General features: G+C 45.7%; 1 protein-coding gene across 4 annotated transcripts in view; it reads left to right on the top strand.

Annotated features, from left to right (window-relative positions):
- The window catches only part of LOC138294138 (E3 ubiquitin-protein ligase TRIM39-like), a 431,514-nt gene that overhangs the window by 263,495 nt on the left and 145,438 nt on the right, over positions 1-22,581 (top strand). For all 4 annotated transcript variants that reach the window (XM_069233336.1, XM_069233333.1, XM_069233334.1 and 1 more), the window contains one exon: positions 4,078-4,296. In XM_069233336.1, the coding sequence (XP_069089437.1) occupies positions 4,078-4,296 (219 nt within the window). The remainder of the gene's footprint in view (positions 1-4,077; positions 4,297-22,581) is intronic.

Genomic DNA, 22,581 nt, shown 5'->3' with positions numbered 1-22,581 from the left:
CTAAGAGCATGCAAACTCATTTAGGACTTATTTAGATCTAATGTGATTGTTAGGACGGCGAGTCCTCTCCTTAAGTGTGAGTGATCTACCCTTCAAAGGGGTCTTAGCTGGTGTTATAGATCTTGCTTTCCTTAGAGGAGAATCCAGTTGTTGTGCCTCCCATGGGGTACACTATTGTATTGTATTTAGAGATGTTTAGTGTGGTAGTGGAGATGGAGACACTGAAACGACAATGATGGGAGCCTCTTCTCTAAATGGAGAGAAGAACCTGGAATGTTGAGTTTGATTTAGAGGGATTTGCTGTGACATCCACTTCAACGTTGAGTATTGCTTCAGTGTTAATTTATAGTTCTTACGGGTAAACAGGTAGCTGGCATACCGGTTTTCAACATGGAACGGAAACTGGATTTATGTTTGGGTAGCCTCTTCTTAAATCTCACTTTTTTGGGTCCCTCAGAGAGGACTGAGAAACTTTGTGGAAGGAGCCTTTTGTGGCATAGTCCTATTTCTTTTAACAGCGTTGTTTCTCCACTTCCTAGTCTCCTCTCGTCTTCTGTGTAATGATTTTCTCTTCTCTGTATTCACCACGGAATTTTGGAGCAAAACCCTTTTTTTCAGTTTGAGCTCCCGGAGGACTGGCCACACTCCAACCATGTGGATTCTTTTTTTATTCATTTTCTGCTCTACAAGGGACACTTTCCAAAGAGGTGGCATTAGAATTTTCAGTCATGAATCACTGGAAAACAGTCCCATATGCAGTAGCGGCTGTGGCAAATCTTAAGTGGAGGGGCGGGGGGGATATTAGGCAAATAATTTAAAACATTTAAAAAAAATTCTCCTGTCTGATGCTGACTGCCTTGCTCCTCTTCTCTCCTGCTCGTGATGGTGTCCCAGAAGTCCCTGGGACACCAGCACAGGCTCACTGTGCAATCCTGGCGTAGCTCTCATGCTACACCTAGCATGAGTGCAGCGCCACGATTGGTCTGAGTGTCTTGGTCTGCTGCTCACAGTGCATGCTGTTCCTTAAACCCGGCTGTTCAACACAGCTGGGTTGGAAAACCTAAGTGCGCATGTCTGTTTGGCAAGCCTAAGGTGGCTGGCCAAACTGACGTGCACTCCAGTGACTCGACTCCAATCCTCCTCCCCCCCCCTCCCATGGACCCCAGCCACCCCCTGCACATGCTGGCTCAGCCAGCAGCTGAAAAATAGAGTAACAATTTTATTTTTCAGCTGCTGGCTCTGAGACAGTGTGGCAACGCTCCGCCGCCACTGTCCATATATTAAACGTCAAATGAATGACGAAAAAAACAGGTTTGCAGATGTGTCTGAGTGTCTCAAAGTACTGAAAGTCCGATTCGGTGTATGGCTATTCTGGTAGAAGCTAGAAAACAGACCTAGGGTAACTTCCCCTACAGGTAAAGTGTTGGTGCTGATGGCCCCAGTAAAGGAATAGTGATTATTCAGTCTCTTGAGACTGCTTCGTAGCTAACTACGACTACTGCTTTAAATTGCATGGATTCCTTTTTGTTCAAAATAGTAATTACAATTGGGACAATTTGGTTTGCAGGCCAATGTTTTAACTCCAAATTCTCTTCTTCGGAAACTAATGAATTTTCAATGTACTTGGGGATACTTTACGAAAAAGACAGCATTCAGTCCTTAGGACTATGAACGAAGATGCGACGAATGAAGTGTTTGTGTTCCATCAGTTTCAGTGCCAGTGAACATGATCCTCTGTAGAATGCACTTCAGTTAACTGGATTTTCCAATAGCTGACTTAAATTGACTGAAATGAGAACTACTTGATCCCAGCTTGCTGTCTAGACCCATACGCCTGTGCGGTATTGATTTTTAAGGATATTCAAAGTCAAACAACCAGATGAGCACATGTAAGAGGAAGGTTTAGCCATAGGTACTGCCACAAGACTGGGACAATCACTGAGAAGGAAAGAAGGGGCCCAGGGTTTAAGTGATCCACTAGAAAGAACGAGAAAAATAGTATCTTCCCTCCAGTGCATCAAAGTTGACAAACATGGAGTGAGCAGTTAGCAATGTTGACGGAAGTGGATAAATCCAGACACACCAGGAAGACTAATGCTGTGATGCTGGTCCCTATCTGTTCAAAGAGCATGAGTGCCAGCACAGAGTTCAGTCGAAGTGCTGCTGTCGCTTGTCTCATGGTCTGATCATCAACCATTGACAGCAACACAGTCAGGACACTAGAACTGCTTCTCTTGCTGGCCCTCATAGGCTGGTCATCAAGCAGGGATGCCACAGCAATATTTGGCAAATGTAGCTGCTGCTTCCGCCAACTTTCATCATTGTCTGGACATTGAGCAGGGAAACCAACACTGATCTTAACTAAGTGTATTTCCCTTTTTCCCTCTCACTACCCCTGATGGCTGAACCGCTTTTCCTCTTTTGCTGGATATCCAAGAAGCGTTGAGGACTCGATGTCACAAAGCTGCAGAAACTTTTCCACTTTAAGAGAAAGTAGGTTGCATTTGGAACCCAGCTGACTGGTGTTATGTTTTACCTTTATCTCTAAGTTAGTGTGTTTTAGAGCTTTAGGGTGTGTTGAGGTTTCTATGCATATATTCAAAACTTAATTAAGGTAAGGATCAATGGTGAGGATCCTCGGCTGTTAAATATTTGAGTAGGTCAGACGTTAAGGGTGGAACTTGAGTAGAACGCAGCAGAGCTGTGGAAAGCAGCTGGAATCTGTAAGCATGATCAGACAAGTGCACTAATGTTTAATTGAGCTGGCATAGATACATAGGAATTTGTGGTTCATTCCGATATAGCATTGACAAAGCTTCCCATACTGCACCATATGTAAAGGGCTGCTCTGTGTACAACTGAACTTTTTTCATAGTAAATATCACCTATAAAACATTCTAAATTGTAAGACCGAAATTGATATGGGTTTCTCAGAACAAGGTTAACATAGTTTCCTTCAGCAAACTCTTAAAATAATTGTGCAAGACTCACTAACGTCGCCAATTTGGGTAAACCTACTAGTTGATTAAATATGGTGCACTCTGGCTAAAATGTGTAAGTGTGCAAGGGCATTACGTCAACTAGGGGCATCATCACCGCTCAGCGGATGGGTCTAGCTCCTACTTTGCTTGTCTGTCAGGACAGTGCTTCTTTCTTCACCTCGCACTCTGAAGCAATTGAAAAGTTGAATGCAGCGCATGATGAACTTACCAAATAAATTTGGTGTTGATAGTTTACTTTTTAAATATAGCCCGTCTTGTTTAGTATTAATCTTAACTGACCTATTGACAATAGTATTCTTACCGAGTCATCTGTTTAGATGATGAAACACTTTTGGTATTATATGGGGTTTAGTTCCTGTGGCCCACAAGGAATGCAAAGATCGTCCTATTTTGATAGACATGCTTTTTGTGTTACTAATTTCTACTTCATATTAAAAACAATAATTACGTCTCATTAGCACATACTGCAAACTGTAACGTTTCTGCGAGGTGATAAAAGGGAGTTATAATTACCAGACTAAAATGCAATTATGGCCATGCTGTGACTTACTTGTGACTTACTTGTAACTTGTACAGTGCACATATCTTTGCAGCAGATGCACTGGTCTGCTGATCTCTAATCTGCATTACTGTCCATTAGACCAGCCTTATCAATATGTATCGGTTTGGGTTTACATTGAGAGGAAAAATTGGAGGGATAGTAAAAATAAAAAAACAGCCATTTCCGTAAGTCCTGCTGTGACAGTTCCTTCTGCTCCACCAGACTTGCACACTGTGACTGGTTTTGTTCGTGTGGATGTTCAAACCCTCTTTTGTTTCAGCTCAACTGGATGAGTTGGTCCACTGATCATTGTCACCTTTCTGCATTACTAGTGGCCTCCACAGGCTTGCCAAGATGTTGGTGCACGTTGATTTTTATGTTGAGGAAATTGGGACAAAACAAAGGGAGCATTTACAAATTGACCATTTCACCAAATTGTTTTTTGACAACTCCTCAAGTCTATCTGTTCTTTCATACTGTGGCTGATATTGTTCTTGTTAATGTTCACAACATTTAAACAACTTATTTTGGCAGGTCAAGTTGGGAATTGAGTTGAAGAAAATTGAGGCCGATATTGAAGAGCTGCACAACCTCCTGAGAGAAAAAGAACAGACTAAATTGAAGATGGACCTCGAAATGACTGCGACTGAAAAAGTTGATGATGTCGAGCTACCTGATGAAAGAGCCTCACTTGAAGCCCTTGTGATAGAGATCGAGAAGAAGTGTAAGGAGCCAGCGTGGGAATTCTTGAAGGTGGGGTACTGCATGATAAATACAATGTATCTTGTGAATGATTAGTAAAGCACGTGGACAGCATTGCAGGCAAGAGGAAAGGATGCATGATCCCCAGACAAGTTCAATCTAGAGTACACCTTTGAATGCAGACCACTCAACATTAAATATATTTCTTAAATGCATTTTAAGCTCCAGCATGTTCCCCTCGATTATTTGCCCACCTGAGGACATTGCTTTGAACAGAAAAGGAAGGGTTCCCTTAGACACGTGCTTATACATTTCATTTTTATCAATTGTGTGTATTATATGACTCATTTAGGTGGACCCGGCACACTTTTCAAGCTGTTCCTGGTGCTCCACTGATTCTGTTGACATTGTCCACTCACCTGGGCTTGTTCCCCTCTACGGTTCATTTGGACTTGGGTGTCTGACACACTTAAAAAGATGTTTACTTTTAGGCCCTGAGAAAGCTGGCTGCCCTGCTAATGGTACTTTTTTGATGCTGAGTGGCCGGGGCATGACTGAGCGGACCCCTTCCCTGGCACCAAGACTGGTTGTAAGACGCTAAATTCTGTAACGAGCAGGCAGAGGTGTATGCATCACTGCAGTTTCTTAAATTGGTATTGAGGGCTATTTGGGGCCCTGTTTGAAATTATATGCAGCAGCAGACCGAGACGCCTGGGCCGACTCCTGTTTCTGTGATGACTATAACATTGCCTACAGAATATACTTCATAAATATCAGATGTCACCATATTACTTGCCTCTTGTTACAGCTACAAATATTGTATTTCTCTACCTTATTTGTATATTGACATTTCATACCTGCAACACTAATGCTTGTGCAAATATTCGGTCAACTTAGGTATTTTTTTTCTTTATTTGCATTATATTGATTTACTTTTCTATGTAAAATTCAATAAGAAATGTTTCACATTAAAATATTTGCACACTTGATTTCGTCAATCTCTGTGGATTGGTCCAGAATGCTGCACAACCTATGTCTTCTACAGTACTGGCAATATCATTGAGCCAAGGTGGTTTGTGTAAGACACTGCTTTGCCAAAATCCTTGCAGGGCGTTTAGTTAGAGGGTGAGCTCAGGTTTATTCCATATTGATTCAATATAAGATCAGTTTGAGTGCTAGATGGTTTTCGACACAGTACATGCCCAACCCCAATCTCAATGCGGCAATGGAAGCCTTGGACCTAGATCTAACAAAACTCCTAGGAGTTTGTTCTCTGCGTTCATCAATCCAGTAGCCACCTTGTACCCCCAAAGCACTGTCCCATAAGAACCTGCAACTAAGGCTTTCATTTGGTATATGTTCGTAATAGGCAGGTTCAACTGGTCTTCAGCCGCATTGGTTGGAGACCATAAAATGGCGTATGCATATTTGGTCATGATTGCATCACTTTTTACTGGATGCTTCTCCCAGGCCAGCTAAATTTCCCCACCCCCATTGTATTTTGGGCTTATTTTATAAAGTCTTATAGCCTGATCAGTTGGACGATGTGGATTCTAAATCCAGCGATGATATGATCTTATTATTTTAACCCAGGCTTTTAGTCCCTTCAGTAGCAGTTTCCCAAAGATCTTCCCTCCTCCATCAAGCAAAGAAATCTGATGAGTTTGTTGGATCATTGCAAAAGCCTTTCTTGTTGAAAAGGACGATAATTGCTGCTCTCTGGGATGTAGGAACCGCCTCTTGTTACCAAACTGCATTGTACACCTTTGTTAAAAATGGAACCTAGATTGACTGATTGTTTAGATAAACATCTGAAGGAACTCAATCCGGGCCACAGTTTTTCATTGGCTTCGTGCTGAGAATAGCCCTGCAGATTTCTTTTGCAGTGAACTCTGGACGGTTGATAAGCTCTAAGGTGGTAGTGGAATAAAAAACAAATCCTCAAACAAGTTGTGGAAACTTTAAGGGCTTGCAACAATTTGTAAAGGAGTAGGAAAGGAAGATTATACGCTGGTGAAAATAACTGCTTAGAGAAAATAAAATAATTAATAAGCAGTGGCTAGATGTCAATAATCCATAAGAAATTAGGACAAATAAGGGTATAACAAAAAGTATAAAATAGAGGGACAAAGTTGAAGCAAGCCTTTGTTGTCAGGAGCAGCAATAAGAGGGTGGTTGATGCTGTTGTATACTGCAGTGACATCACTTTGCCTTTGTATCACGTCATATTGCTGCAGCCAAGACATTTTAAACTGATTTGCTTATTGTGCTCATTCTGTGATTAAATTGTACTGCAGTGAATGGTTAACAGATCTGTGCCTGCTGCCAATCCAAATGTGCTGAAGTCATCTAGCTAGGTTCACCCTGTAATTAAATTGTTAATTGAAGTGAACCCCTTGACACTTCTCTCACATCTGTCCCTTAGAAGGGTTATGTGTGTGGACTGTTGTGCCATCCCGCTACCGCGTCAGGGGTTGAATGCAGTCTCCAATCTGCTTGCAGAATTAAAATAAAATGGCAGCTTTTAGACCCCGTGGTAACGGGGGGGGGACATAAGGCTCTCCAAGAAGCTTAATTTATAGATTTTAACAAAAACAACTCTTGGGTTTCTTCAAATGCATCAAAAGTTACAAAAAAACAAAGTAGTGATACATATTGCTGTGCCTTGGAAGGCTCATCACAAAGGTTCACTGATCTTTCTGTTGCTCATTGCTATATTTGTGTGTAAAACTGGTACCAATGAGCTGAACCCTTTTGTTAAGTGTTAACATGTTTAAAAATAACTAAACAGTGAAGCAACACCATCTCAAAAAGTGCTGCATTACGCCACATAATTTGCTTTTTGTTGCTGCATAATCTAGTCAACGCTGCTGCATAATTTGGTCCTCCCCTCTTACATAATTCCAGTAGCAATGCCTATAGTTTCCGCGAAAGGTAGCCCTTTGAGATTTATTCCACCTCAGGTGGAACTTCCATCTGTTATGCATTTCCTCCCATTTCTCTGATACCTCAGGTTCTCCGGACGGTGCAAAAGAACAAAATGCAAATGTTCTTGATTTCACTGGCCTGGGCATAGATGTGGTGTGATAGTGTATTCTGTTCTTCCCTGTCTCTGGGTCTTCATCTTTGTCTCAGGGACCTCCTCTCGCAATGGGATGGGTAAGTTCTGCATCCAAACCTCTGTAGCCCTCGCCAGCATTCGTGAAGATTGAGCTAAGCAATCTGAATTCATTTGACATGCCTGCAGAGGTGGTGGATGTCATTTATCTGGCTTGTCGTCCCACTGCCAAATAGGTTTACTCTGGACACTGGCCTCATCTCATTGTGCTGTTCCAAAGAGGAAGTTTGTCCCCTTCCCCATTACTCCCCGAATGAGCTTCTTTCTGACTTGTTGCCCTTAACATTTTCCATGGCCTGGCAGCTGGGCAAGCCTGCGCTAGATTGTGTGTGAGAACTTTCAGTTTTTGTTTGTTGGAAATGCAGTTGTTGAAGTCTCCCATTATGCATTTTCTCAAAGAGCTGACCCATTTGTTCCCTGTACTCCCTTTGTCATGCATCAGTTGGACCATATTGCTGCTCACATTGTTGATGGGTTTGCTGCTAAAGCCAATGCACGATTGCCATTTGTTGCTGATTACTTAGTCTCATCCAGCAAAACAAGAGCAGGCACTGTACCACTTGGATTCTCATAGGACCCTCCATTTTTAAATTGACTGCACAGGATTGATGATCGCTTTTCCTTGGTAATGCTAGTTGCTAGAAAGACGAGAAAATTCAGACTGACACCTTCCCTCTGGATTGTTCTTTGTATAGAGGTCTGCTACTTAGTTGCCAAGAATGAGCCTCCTCAGAACATGAGGGCTCATTCCACCAGGGTGATAACTGCTTTTCCCACACACTCCAGGACTGTTCCTGTCCTGAACATCTGTTGGTCTGCATTTTGGACCTTGCTTCACGCTTTCACCAAGTATTATTGCCTTGACCATGAACTCTATCGGAATGGCCATTTTGCAAGATCTGTGTTGCAGAGCTTCTTAGTTTAAACATAACCTCAGACCCACCTCTTGGGAGGTAATTTGCAGGAATGGTTTCTAAAGGTGAGAAATCTGAAGGTAGAAGTAGCTATCAGAACAAGCTACTTCTCTGTAGTAATGATCTTTCAGGTGGATACTCTACTCTAGATTCTGTACCAATCCCACCAGCCTCTGTTCTGAGGCGTGACCATGCAACTTAGAGGTCCCAACTTCACTTTTTAATACACTGCAATTTCTGTCAATCTCATCAGCCTTATATCTGCCTCTGAGTGTGTGCGTGTGGGGGGGGGGGGGGACTCCTTGGATCCGAAGTCCATGTGCAGGGTACAGCCCTGTAAGATTGATATTATGTCTGGGTGGTTCCGTAGCTGCAGTATCACATATCACTGCAGGTGATTAGTCACAACTTTCCAGATCTAGTGTAGCACTTGTGATTTAAAATATCTGCAGATAGACTATTGATCAGAAAGATCATTACGTTTGGTAGTAGTTACTCTGTGTGCTTGTTACAGTCTCAGCAGGAGGACACTGAAAAATGGATGTTTGACTAACTTATTCCAACAAATTAGTGCAACGTGCACCTCTGCTTCTCATAGTCCATATCAGTTATTAAGGAGGACTATGAAAGGTTTGTCAGTCAATTTCGCCCTCATTGTACTGATTAGTTGTTAAAGTCCATTGTCATGTTAATAGTCTCCTGCTGCTTCGTACACCCCCTGAGCGTGCCAGTCCGCAAAAAACCCTGAATGTCCACCTCTTGTTGTCTGAGTTGTCCTGCTGCCGTCCAGTCCTTTTCCACCTGTCAGTGCCTTGTCAGTTCTGCTGTACTCCCCCCTTGTTGTCATATCCCTGTGCACTGTCATTTTCCGCCACCAGAAAAAGGAGCCCCTCCTTTTTCTGCACCCCCCCCCTCCCCATAGGAGGGTACCGCCGCAATATAAGTCACCTTACCTTTCACCTAACAACGCCTTCAACACTTCTTTAACCTGGAGCAGGTACAACTCCATGCCCATAAAGGACAGGTGTACTCAGTCGCCCCTAAAAAAAAATCACGATCCTCGAAACGAAGATCCTAGTGTTCCAACACTAAAACGCCATAAGACCTACAAAAACCTTCATTTCCTTATTAATCTTACGCCGAGCCTTCTCGATCGCATCCGGTTTCCGTGCACCTCTCCAAATCCTATGTGGGACAAATGCTGTCCAAATCAAATGACAACTGTACCATTGTCTCCAGATCTCTAACAATTCTGCTTTCATGGCTTTAAGCACATCGAGTCCTGTCTTTTTCATTAAGTTGTTCTCACCCAAGTGTATTAGTAAAACATCCAGACAAGAACCCCTGCCTTTTTCCACCTGCAGTGTCCCCAGCAACTGGTCCCATTGCATTCCCCCTTTTCCACACCATCGCACCCTATATCGGTCTGTATCCAAACCCAAATAAACCCTAATAGATGTGCTCCCCGCTTGTCAGTGTGCCCACTTGGCAAAAGAATGTCCGAAGAACTAAATGGAGAGGAATTGCGTCTCTGGCCCCGACACCGAACCTGCAGCAGGAAAAAAACATGTTAATGTTCATTCACAATCCGGCACCTCCAAATCTCACATACCACTTAAACGCATCTGATCTCCACCTCCCCAACCGCATAATTCGTCCTGTCCGCCATCCCCTTAAACCGGCCTCTGTCACCATGCCGATGCAAAAAGAATCCGTACCGAAGCTGGATGCATCCTGCCCCACATAATGCAAACTCGCTCGCAGCACTGCTAAAAGCTGGCGCGCCTTTAACTTACTCCCGTTGCAATGCTGAAACACTTCTGCTCCCATGTGCCCGACCCGCTGCAGCGCCTTACCCAATCTGACCGGGCATAGATCAGGCACCGGATACCTCGGCAACACCACATGCATACCCAAACCGGCCTGACCCGTCTTTGAACTCCGAATCCTTAGCAATACAGAAGACCCCCGAAAATTCACTTCATCCCAATGCAAACCCGGCATGCTTCTCAACCCCAAGAGCTCTGACACCCTGAAAGCCCAGAAAAACATCCAAGACATTAGCGTCTTGAATAGTATAGATTCCCTCGCATCATAGCATACAGTCCCGAGACTCTGCAACACTTTTTAGCAATGCCAATAAAATGGGCTGTCTACCTTCCCCTCTCTTCCCTTCCTCCTTTCCCCAACCATCAAGAATCCGCTGTCCCAGTTCACCAGCGGATGGGGCATACCACCAGAAGAATTTTCCCCAGAACGCAACGCCCGCCAACTTTCCTGAAATAGTTCTCCGCGACTGGCGTCTCTCCACCAGCTCTATAATAAAACGCAAAACATCATCCACTCTCCCTTTTTCGTCTGCATGCCACCGCGCACCCGACTGACTGCACTCCCGCCAGGCTCGCACATACGTCCGTCTCGTCGATGGAGCCAAAGAATTCAAAACCAACCTGAACATCCTTTCTCTCCTACCGACCATAAAGCCACTGGCATCCTCGTCCTGGACAAGGGCTCGCCCGCAACGAGCCCATGGAATCGCTCCCACTGCGAACGAGGCAGAGCATCAGCAATGTCATTGTTCACTCCTGGTACGTGTCTTGCCTTAAATTGAATATCGTAGTGCAGGCAATGTAGCACAAAAACGCGCAGCAGCTGCAGCACTTGTGCATCGCGAGCCGACTGCCTGTTTACTACGTGCACCACTGCTAGGTTGTCCACTCTGAAAAGTACTTTTATGCTCCAGCAACGGCCCCCAGATGACTGCCGCGACCACCAATGGGAAGAATTAGAAGAATGCTATGCTCCTCCCCCCTCCCGTCCACGACGCCGGCCAAGATTCTGCGCAAAACTTCCCCTGCCAATACAGGTCAAAATCGGAGGCCCCCGCCGCATCCGAAAAAATCTGTACATCCCAATCCACTGTCTGCCAAGACTGCAATGGGATACCATTGAACTTCTCCAGAAAAACGCACCACATCTGCAAATCTTCCTTCACTCCCACCCGAAGCCGAACATGATGGTGCGGTAATTGCTTCCCTGCCAGGGAAAGTGCCAAATGCCTACAAAAAGTCCGACCCGCTCTCACCAGCCGGCAAGTGAAATTCAAATGCCCGAGCAACACCTGTACCTCCCTCACAGTTACCTTGTTTTTTTGCACCATATGTGAAATCGTCACAATCATGCCCCTCTGTTTTTCCAGGGGCAACCTGGCCACCATCAAAATGGTATCTAGTTCAATGCCTAAAAAGATTATTACCGTAGACGGTCCAACAGTTTTCTCGGGGGCCAGTGGCACACCCAGGTCCCCCATAAGGTCTTGAAATTGCAGCAGAACGACCACGCAATGATCCGAATCCGGTGGGGCCACGAAAAAGAAATCATCAAGGTAATGCGTCACCCCTTTGTGTCATGTGACACAAGAAAATATCCACTGCAAACAAGTGCTGAAATGCTCAAATAACAAGCAGGAAATGGAATAACCCATGGGCAACGCCTTATCCACATACCAGCGCCCCTGGAATTGAATGCCCAGCAACTCGAAGTCATCCGGGTGCACCGGTAGCAGGCGAAAAGCAGACTTTATCTGTCTTAGCCATCAAGGCCTTCTCGCCAAAGGCCTCCACCAAGTCTATTGCGACATCCACCGACTCATAGGATACCCTGGTCAGCTGCTCCAGAATGTAATCATTGATCAAGCCCCCTTCAGGCCATGAGAGGTGATGAATAAGCCGAAATTGACCGGCTTCTTTTTTGGGTACCACCCCAAATGGAGAGACAGTGTGATTATCTAAAGGCCAATCATCAAACAACCCTTCCATTCTCCCCTCAGCAACCTCCCTGTCGAACTTTCTTTGTACAATCGCTTCCCGCCCGACGATAGATTTTAGATTGTCCGCCCACCGCACCCGCGGGCCTGTATACTGCAAACGAAAACCCTCACAGAAACCACTGGACAACAGATGCCCCACGTCCCCATGATCGTATTGAGCTAGCCAAAAACGCAATCTGTCCAGCCTAACCGGCGTAAGAGCCCTTTCCCAGAGCGCCCTGACCACCCTTGTACCTACCAGTTCCTTGTGTCCCTGAGCTGGCACCACCTGCTGTTGCTCCCTGACTTTGTCCAGACGTTCCGAAATTGCCGGGGGCATAACAATGAAGGACTGCATGCTTCCCGGCACACCGCGAACATTCGAGCCGGAACTTGCAATATTCCCAAGTGCACAGCCCTTTGTTATAAGCCCAACAAGCACCTGACTTGACAGTCCCTGTCGCACTTGCTCCTGCCCCGCTCTTTGCTGTTGTCCCTGCCCCACCCTCGGTGGGGCGGTCCCGAAAGGGCCGATACGTAAAGGGCAGGCCGCTAACTGTAAAAAATGTCTTCCCAAATTTTGTAGGACCCATGGTATGCTGCCATAAGTCCGCATCAATTTCACCCCACAGAACTGAGTCATCCGCCACTAAACACGCTCTAAACTCCTCGTCGTATTGTACCCAAGCGTAACCGCCATAATTCAAGTGCGCCTTCCTAATCACATCCATGTATTTTAATAGCGCTACCGCCCTATCTGGGAAGCGCTTGCAATATACACTAGCATAGATCAAAAAAGCAGCCGTCCAATTTTCAATAGTCACGGGGACCTTTGGCCGCTTAGCCAACTCGTATTCCTCCTCTTTAGACCCTTCTTTAGAACGTACCTCTCTATGTAGTAATTTCAGCATTTCAACGTATTCCCCGCGCCAAATCTTCTCTTTTGTTGGCAACATCAAATGTGAGCCCAACAGCTTCGCAGTACGCGTGTACAGAAGCTTTTTGCCTTACCCCCCACCCAGTACCTGATTCAGCTTTTTTGTCGTAGTCCCGCTGAGGCGCACTCAAAACCCGGTCTCGTCAGGCCCCACACCTACATCCGCCACAAACCCCTTTATGCAGGCGCTCTTGTCCAACCTCCACTTTCGCTTCCACTGCCACTGAAACCACCGTGGCCTGCCTCTTACAGGTCAACAAGGGCCAGTGCCACTCCTGAGTCACTAGCCCTGTCCGATTCTGTCCATCATTCGTCACCGTGGTATCCTGCAACGACTGAACAACATTAGACACACACCCTCCCGGTCACACCACCATTCATCCATCTTCCACACCTTCCCTCAACTCCCCTTCCTCCATGCTATCTGCATCGTAGTCCAAATCATCCAACCTTGGCATCGCCCAGATCCCTTGCCTGTGCCTCGCCCGTCTTACCTCTGGGGTGCACCATCTTCTTACCCCATGAGGCTCCTCTCCGCACCTGTGGTTCAGAATTAGGTTGCCGCTCCAACAGGGGCGCGGGATCAGGGGGCACAAAACCCACTCTGCTCCGCCCTCCCCGCCGAGCAACCATAACTCCACCAACCATGTTCTCCGCTGTCCTTCACCGCCATCCGGTTAGCTTCTCAGGGCCCCGCCTCCTCTTCCTCCTGGGGTCTACGAGCCGCCCCTGCCTGTCCCAGGTCCTGCTGTCCCGTCTTGCTGCCCTGCCATAAAATGCCCGTTGTACCGGTTATTCCCATGTCGTCCATTGCCCTCCGCCCCATACCTGCCTGATCCCTGACCTCTCTAACATCTTCTGACTTCATTGAAGCCGCTTCCCTGTCTAACTGTTTCTTGGGAACCTTACCTTTTCCATAAGTACGCAGAGGAGGACGCACCTTTAAGGTAATGCTGTCCTCCTCTACCTGCCCTTGTGCATCCTCCTCACTCCATTCCCACAGAAATAGGGGATTGCCAGAAAAACTTAAATCATCTCCGGCCCCCGCACCCCCATCCCTGGAGCTGGACCCAGACCCCCCCACCCTTGCATCTCCTAATCCCAGTCCTGCCAGTGTGCCTCAGAATCCCCCAAGCCTGCAAAAGCACCTTCAGGGCTGCTGCCTGGTGAGTACAATTCTTCTAGAAATCGTTCAGCCAAATGGGACCATACCCCTCTCCCAACCCTCCCACCACCCATGCTGGTACCTTCCATGGGGCTGTCATCCCCCGATGACTCCAGCTCTGCCCCTTGCCTGCCACTAAGCCCTTTTTGTTCTTCATAGAGGGGCCTGCTTCTCCCCAGCCACACCTCTGACTTTATCGGCGCTTGATGCGGCTGCCGAAGCTTCCCTGCACCCCGCCCCTGCCCACGATCCTGCCCGCTGAGCGCCCTCGCCTTCCCCTTCAAAGAAGAACTCCCCTCTTTCTTCGTGGCTGACACGCGGCATGGAGACGAGCATGCAAGAACTGCTGCCGCCACACCGCTCACCGCCCTCCTCACAGGACGGGCGGCCTCCGACCGCAGCAAATCCAGACGGCCGGCCTCTTCCAACAAGCGGAGCGCTTGTTGCACCTTCCCTTCCGCTGCCATAACTCTGCACTAATAAAACTAGGCACAACGGAAAACCACACGCTCTGCCCTGCTCTTCACCACAGGCCCTTCGCGACGCTTCTGAATGAGGTTCGACCAACTGCATTGCTCCGTTCCTTTTCAATTTTTCTTTCTTCTTTTTTTATTTATTCTACGATATTAGGCTATCAGCACTTAACCACTACTCTCACCTACGACTACCAACGCCAAAACAATTCCACAACTACATGAAACTCGCCACTGGAAAAAATGCTCCCAACCTCCCCGGGACTTACACCAAATGGCGACGGGGGCACAAAATGGCCCCCTACAAATACCTCCCGCCATAGCCCAAAGCACCCAAACGGCGCCCTGGGCTAATCCACTTCCCCAAACACCCTGGGGGGGAAAGCCTCATAACTCGGCAATCCCCCCGGGACCTCCTTTCAAAGCCATTATACTACCTCTGGGCTTGTTTCAATAGCATGGAGACTGGTTCCATGTCCGTTTCCACTAAAGACAGAACGCTCAGTTAATAAAATATTGATTATAAACAATCCCGGCAATACCAGGTAAAATATATGCAAATCTATTAGATGAATTAGCCACGTAGACTGACTGCTCTATACCAGTGGCACAAGCAAGACACCACAATTGTTTTTCACAGTAAAGGAGTGACATTACCCTTAATTACTCGACGTTCCACATATGTGCTTTGACTACTATTGTATTGCGTGTTAATTGATCTCAAAATGCAATTTAACAAACTGAATCTTTCACTGTTGTGAGAAAAGGTGTGGAGTTATGCTCCCCATTTCAGCTTGTCACTATTGGTGTGAATGGTATAGGCATGTCAAGCAGAAGCATCCCTGGCCACATACTGTAGAGTAGGGCGGAGGAAGAGGTCCATACTCCTACCCTTGCTATTTTACCTTTATGTTGGTATCCTCAAAGATTTTTTCTCAGTGCTCCTTGAACTTACTCAGACTTTAGTTACCTGAATTGTGTCCCTGTTTTACTTAAGTGACCTAAATTCCTTCCCCGTTTAGACCGATAACATGGCGTGAGAAGCTACCTCATCAGAAGTAGTGGCAAAACTTTGGTAGGAAGAATAAGTTAAACAAATGCCTTTCAATCAGGGGTGTAGCTTCATGGGGGATATTTGGGGTGTTCCACCCCCCCCAATGCATTTTCAGGAAAATAGTTGGTTACAGATGCTTTCAGTCGGTTATGGTGAAATGTCGGCTATCACAATACATGTTTACTTAAACACAGACAAAAACGCACACATTCTCCCTCTCTGCTTTGAAAGTGATCAAAAATGTTGGTTATTTTACAAAATATTTTTTTCTTCATTTAGTACCCCTACCAATCTGCATTCGTCTACCTTTTCACTGCCCCTTTTGTTCCTCTCATGTGCCTTGTTTGCCGTATAATGTATTTTGACCTAATGTGCTGGTGTCCTGATTGGGACATCTGAAGCTCGCACCCACCCAGTCTTCAGTAGCATAGTGAAACATGAGCCCCCTCCCAAAAGTACCTGGAGGGGGCCATTTCCCCCTGGACCCAGTCAGTGCTCTGCCGTACCTGCACAGTGTACTGTGCTGAGGGCACCACCTCGATCTCGGTGGCCCCTCACGCTGAGGGGGCCTTAGTTACGCCACTGCCAGTCTTACTGACCAAGCTACGCCCCTGTTTTCGAAGGTACACAAGTAGCTTTGCTCAGCTTTAACGGATGACAAATTAAACTGGGAACACTTACAGGATTAAAGAGTGTTTGCCAGGAAAAGGTAATTTACCTGTGCGGTGGCAAAAGGAGAGACTGCATTCCTGAGTGTAGTTTGGTCACAATGAGCTAAATCGGTCCTGGGACATCAATGTAGCTTTGGATATTTCGCTGAGAAACCAAGATAGAAAAGCGTCTTGAGGTCTAGGGCCCGTCCTGACACTGATTACCTTGTTATTTCAAGAGCGCTTCAGTAAGGGAAGTTGACAGCCAACCAGGACCCTGGTAAACACCCAAGGCCAGGACAGAAAGAGTTTTTAGCCAGAGTAACATGTTCTTACGTTTATGGAGTTAGTTTCTCACTGGAAACGGTTACTTCCTGAGGAGTGCATATTTGTAAGCAACCGTTCTGTTTGTGGAAGGATGAAGGTAGCTCCTTAATCACTGTTCTTAGGTCACTGACACTTTGCCATTGGCAACCTGTCACGGCACTCCGTCACATAGCGGTGGAACAGGATCCTGCTTCTGTGGTTATTTCAGTACAAATCTGTGCGCCATGGGTTTTAAGCATTCCTCCACTTTGGCGAATTACCCCCTTCATTAGTACCCTTAATGACCGCGTAAATTTACTAAGACAATCGCAGACAATGTGCAGCATGGCTAAAGAATTTTAAAAAAAAAAAAAAAAAAACTTCTGACGTGGCTGGATGCATAATTTTCTAGGCATGTGCACTACACATCTGTGCGCCTACAAAAACACGTCCCCAATTTTAGTTTTTTATTTAGTTACCAACCTGTATTAAAAAAATATATATGACAAGGGTTATATATATATATTTTTTTTTCCCAGCGGTTGTGTGGGAGCAACACAGTGGGTGGGCCATGGCAACAGGATGGGGAAACAGGGTGCACGTGGGGGGTGGGGGGGAGGATCAATATAGGGGCAATGTTTGTGGGACTGAACGCAGAGGCGGCAGGTAACTTTAGGAGGGAAGTGGGCGGGATACACATGCACACACATCCATTTACAACTCATTATTATCAAATATTCTTTCTCTCTTTCTCTCTCTCTTTTCATGTCCTGAACATCTGTCAGACTGCATTTTGGGCCCTGCTTCACGCTATCACCAAGTATTATTGCCTTGACCATGAACCCCCTTCAGCTTTACCTCGGAGGTCCCAGGAGGGTTGGGACTGCTGCCTTCCCTTACTGGCTAACCTAAGGTCAGCCAATGAGGGAAGGCAGCAATCCTAACTAGTCGCAGAGTGGGATGGGGTCTGGGAGTCTGCTCTCCCCCCCCCCGCCTCCTCACTCTGTGACAAGGTGTCACTGATTGACATTTGGCCCTGGGCGCTTCAGGGCTAAAAACTGAAGCGCCCAGATCTGAACCAATAAGTGACGTCCACCCCCTCCCCCTTGTCAAGAGAGGGAGGGCCTTGAGCCCTCTTTGCTAGGCTGAAGAGGTTACGCCCACAGGGCTGACACATCTTCAGCCCTGCAAAGTTCAGGTCAGGCAGACAGGAACCTGTGCAAATAGTGCATGTCTAGCTCTTTGCTGTCTGACCTGAAAATGAGGTGTCTGTCAGTCTACCCTTTGCTCAGCCTGGCAATCCCTCTTCTTGAGGGGCAAACGGTGGAGGCGTGGCCTCTCAGTCCCAAAAGACAGACCGTGTCTGGGTGATCGTGCAAAAGAGCAGCATGGAGCTGGCTGTGAGAAGTGCACAGGCCAGAAAGCAACACAGGGGTTGAGGGAGAAGCTCACAGCCATTAGAGAGGAGCAAAGAGCATACCAAAGATCGAAGTATTCAAAGGAGACAACTGGAACGCGCACACAAACTCTCGGAGTGCTTAAACAAAAAAAAAGTAGCTCTGAAAAGCAAGCAGTGGAAAGACTCAAGTAATGTAATGTGTCCATGCTCCAGGAGAGGGACAAATGCACGAAGAGGAAGGAAAGCCTACATAATTAAATCAAGCAAATGAGAGATACAAAGCCAACCGATGATGAGCAGTGGGCAGGCTATAGTTCCACAGTAGGGTAATGTCTTGCACCAGACAGTGCATGAGAAATCTCTTGTGGATTAAAAGTACCTTTGTCGTTACCCAGTTGGCTGTCCACTGTAGTTTTTATCCACTGCTGCCTCAGTCCCTTTTGACATTTTAGCCACGTATAAGCTAAACATAGCTTTAAATTGTTTTCCTAATTTCTACATATGACTCAAGTGCAAAATAGGTGTCACCCATAAATGTGCTTATGTTCATTAAGAGCGAATCTAATTAGCAAAATTGTGCAGCACCATTCAACTAATAGTATTTATAAGTGATTACGTTGTTATAATGCATGCTCAGAAGGTATGATTTAAAGGGTACCTAAATGCATATGGTTGAAATGAGAAAAAAAGTGGCGCCAAAAAGAAGCCAGACAGGTGCATGGACGTCAATTAACCGAAAATACCAGGGGTAGCAGAAGTGACATCACATGCCCTTTGACCTCCACTTTCACTCATACATACGTCTACATACACACAAATTCACACTTACATACTCTCACATAAACACACTCACCCCCAGGCATGCACACGCATACATCTAAAAGCATTTTGTACTTACCCAAGCTTCCATGGAAGGGAATGTTTCAGCTAATTGTACTCAATTTTTATTACACTAATAGTGAAAACTGTAGTATTTTTCACCATTTGTGTAATAAAGAATTGAAAAAAAGAGTGGAGACCCAACTGACTTTCATAAGGACCAGCTGTCACTGTGTTTCTGACACTGAATTTGCCATCTGTGAGACCAGGGGGTCGCAAAGGCAGTGCCAGGGATAGCAGGGGGCATGCCAGGAGTCCAGGGACAGAGAGAGAGAGAATGAGAGAGAGAGAGATATTCACTGTCTAAAAAAAAAAAAAAAAAAGGTTTAGTCTAACTGTAATTAGGTGAAATGGTCAGTAACCATCAACATAACGTTTTAAACTAAGAGAAACAACAGAAATTCACCAGTTATACTTATCTCAAATAACTAACTCTTTTGGCTTTGCCAATTCTTTTTGCATATGCTGCTCAGCAACAAACTTGACATGACTCAAGAGTATCATGTTCTGGGGGCCATTTCAAGGAAATGAAATAAAGGAGATGGTTTATGGGTTTTATGTTAAACAGGTAATTGTTTTAGAGCATTGAACTTGGCAGCTTTATCAGAAAATAATTGACAAGTCACTGGGAACGGACTCCTTAGAGTAATCTCAGCAAGAAGTGAAATGAGGTTAGCCACTACAGAAATACCTCATCATGCTACAAGGGCCTAACAATCTCACCTGATCGTAATAAAACATGGAGCTGACAAATGTGTGAGTGAAAATGAGATAAAAGAAGGGATAAAGACAAGGGGTCTAAAGCTCTTATCTGAAGAGTGCTGTGAGAGAAGATTGCACCTGAATGGATTTATGGCTCCTCTTACAGCAAACAGAGGCGGTTTGCATAAGAAGAGAAGGCAATAGACTGGAGGCCGTGTTGAAATTATAAAGGAAGAAGCACAGGTGACTGCATTGGTGACAGATAATCAAGCAAGACAAAACGCCCTTGTGGAAAACAACTCTGCTGTGCAAAGGAGCCATACGTAACAGAAAACTACTCTAAATATACTGTTAAAACAGTGCAGCAGGGAGAGAGCAGAACACATTCTCCTCCAAGGACTACTAAAAGCAAAAGTGTGGGCCTTCTTGAAGAAGCCACCTACCTCAGGAATTAGCTGTGACCCAGGGAATGGAATGCTGGGTTTTTGGACCAGAAGTCCGACTGTAACACAAGCTTTCGGCATCATCGTGGCATATTTCGCTCTCTTCAGTGCACTTTAAGCACACGAGGAGAATGTGCAAACCAAAGGCACCAACTGAGAAGGCACTCGCATTCAAAGCACCACAGGGTGCTTTGCTGCAGTCCCCATGGTAACCAGTTACCTGAGCACATCTTTAACCGTAATGCAGTAAATTACATGCCGCAACCAGCAGGCCTCTGAGACTGAATAATAGGTATAATTATTGTCCACTTTACACACTATCTATCCCAGATGTATGAGTGGCGGAGATGGTTTATTCTCCACTCTCGCCCTCAAAAGCGTTCAGTATAGTGTGCTTGGGCAGAGGGGGGCGGGCAGGGCTCTTGAGCTGACACAGAGGAATGGGTGACACATGCACGTCTTAAGAGGGATGACGCAGGAGCACTGAAAAGCCCATTGGGGTCGCACTACATTATGCATTTGGACACTGTAGACATATGTGGCTGAATCAACTTTTCAGCCAACGATTTTGACATTCCTCACTACTGTTTTACTTTCTCCCACTTGCAACACCCCTCAATAGAATACTGGAGGTCCCAGGTCAAACTCAATTCGCCTGGTATGATGCTGCATTTCTGGCTATACCAGTGCTTAACAGTAATATTGTTTCCAAGTAAGCATATGACTCCAACAAAAGTGCCCCGCATGGACTGGGAAGAGGTTTCCGCCAATAGCTTGATTTCTAGAAAATGCTTGTCAAATTACTGTCATCTCTGAAGTGCTTTGAGTAAAGGCTGTCACCAATGAACATGGACTAGGTTGTGAAGGTGTGCAGGGACGATGAGACAGTGCACTTTATATCAAACGCAACAGCACATGGACAAATGCCCGGTGGAAAAAAAATGCCCAAGGAACCCACTCTACACAATGACAAATGCAAATAAAACCGCAAAGCGCCAAGAAGCCATCTCTTTGGCAGTTGCTTATACTACTATTGCTATTTATTAAAACATAACAAAGTAAAACCGGATAGAGCTTTTAAATTGATTGGAAGGGATTTTAATTGCCATTTTTAACCCCGTAGCATTTGCACGGATGATTTTGTATTTGCTGAAGATAGTCTGTGGTCAATTCCACTGCCTGGCCCTTCCCCGGTAAATAAGTGTACCTCGCTGGTTCTACAGATCAATGCGCTTGTGCTGAATCCTGCGATACGTACATGCAATGGTCATACTAAATCTGATCGACATGGGATGCACACAGACAATGGAACTGGCAGGACCTCATTGTTAGATTATATTTTCATTGGTTTCCAGTTGTGGGTTCATGTTTGGACATGGAAGTCATTGTTAGGCATGACAGTGACCACAATGCATTATCACTTGTCCTGGGGTTACTGTCCCTCACTCAGGGGTGGTGCTGAAGAGAGATCTGGGTTGGAAGGTAGGCTTACGCTGGCACCTAATAGACGTAGGATTAAGTGGAATGAAACCGCCCAGTCCCCCAAACCCTTTGGCCAGCATTGTGCTATTATTGGTTCGGCCCTGGAAAAGCTGGGTGAGAATTTATACACAGGTTTCCAACAATCAGTGGTGCAGGATGGAGTCTATATATAAAAAGCTTTTTTGGGAACTTAAAATGTTTTTTGCTGAGTCCCAGGCAGGTAGAGCTCGGAAAATGCTAGCCACATGGTTCAATAAGCAGTGCCGTTTGGCAAAAGTGGACCTTTTAAAGGCTATTAAATCGAAAGATTTTGGGTTGGTCCAAATGGCCAGAAGCCATTACAAAAGTAGCTTAGCCTCCGCAAAGAGAGTGGGGAAACTCAAAGATGGGAGTCAATGCATTCTGCTGTGAGGAACAGTGATTTTCAAACGTTCTGGAGGATTGTTGCCTCCGGGAACCAGGGGTCCAGAGGCTTCATTGAGAAGATAATTTCTGCAGACCAATTGTCTGAGCACTTTCGGTCCTTAAATGATTTCCAACTTCCTGGAGTAGAACTGTTGGGTATTGGCAAAGGGTTGGCTCCCGAAAAGCAGGAGGTCTACCCCATGATTATAATCGAATAGGTGCAAAACACTATTACTGAAATTGCCTCTGGCAAGGCTCCTGGCTTAGTTAGAATTCAGACAGACATATACAGCTTTGCACCTGACATATGGGCACCCTATCTTGGGATTGTATTTAATGCTATTGTGGAGGGGATGCCAGTTCTGACATCGTGGGCTGGTGCAGAAATAATACCTGTCTATAAAAAATAAAAAAGTCTCCCCATTACTCCCTGCCAACTATAGACCGATTTTAGTTAAATCAACACTTTGCAAAAGCTGTTTGCGTGAGTGATGTTAGGGAGACTTCAGGCTTGGATGGAAGACAATAGCGTCCTTAGTCCCCTACAGGCTGGGTTTAGGCAGTGTATTTCTACTATAGACCAGGTATTCTGTCTTCAGCT

Source organism: Pleurodeles waltl, chromosome 4_2 (genome assembly GCF_031143425.1).
Source record: "Pleurodeles waltl isolate 20211129_DDA chromosome 4_2, aPleWal1.hap1.20221129, whole genome shotgun sequence".
Lineage (NCBI taxonomy): Eukaryota > Metazoa > Chordata > Amphibia > Caudata > Salamandridae > Pleurodeles > Pleurodeles waltl.
Note: the sequence above shows the minus strand (reverse complement) of the source record. Positions and strands in the feature narration are given on the sequence as shown.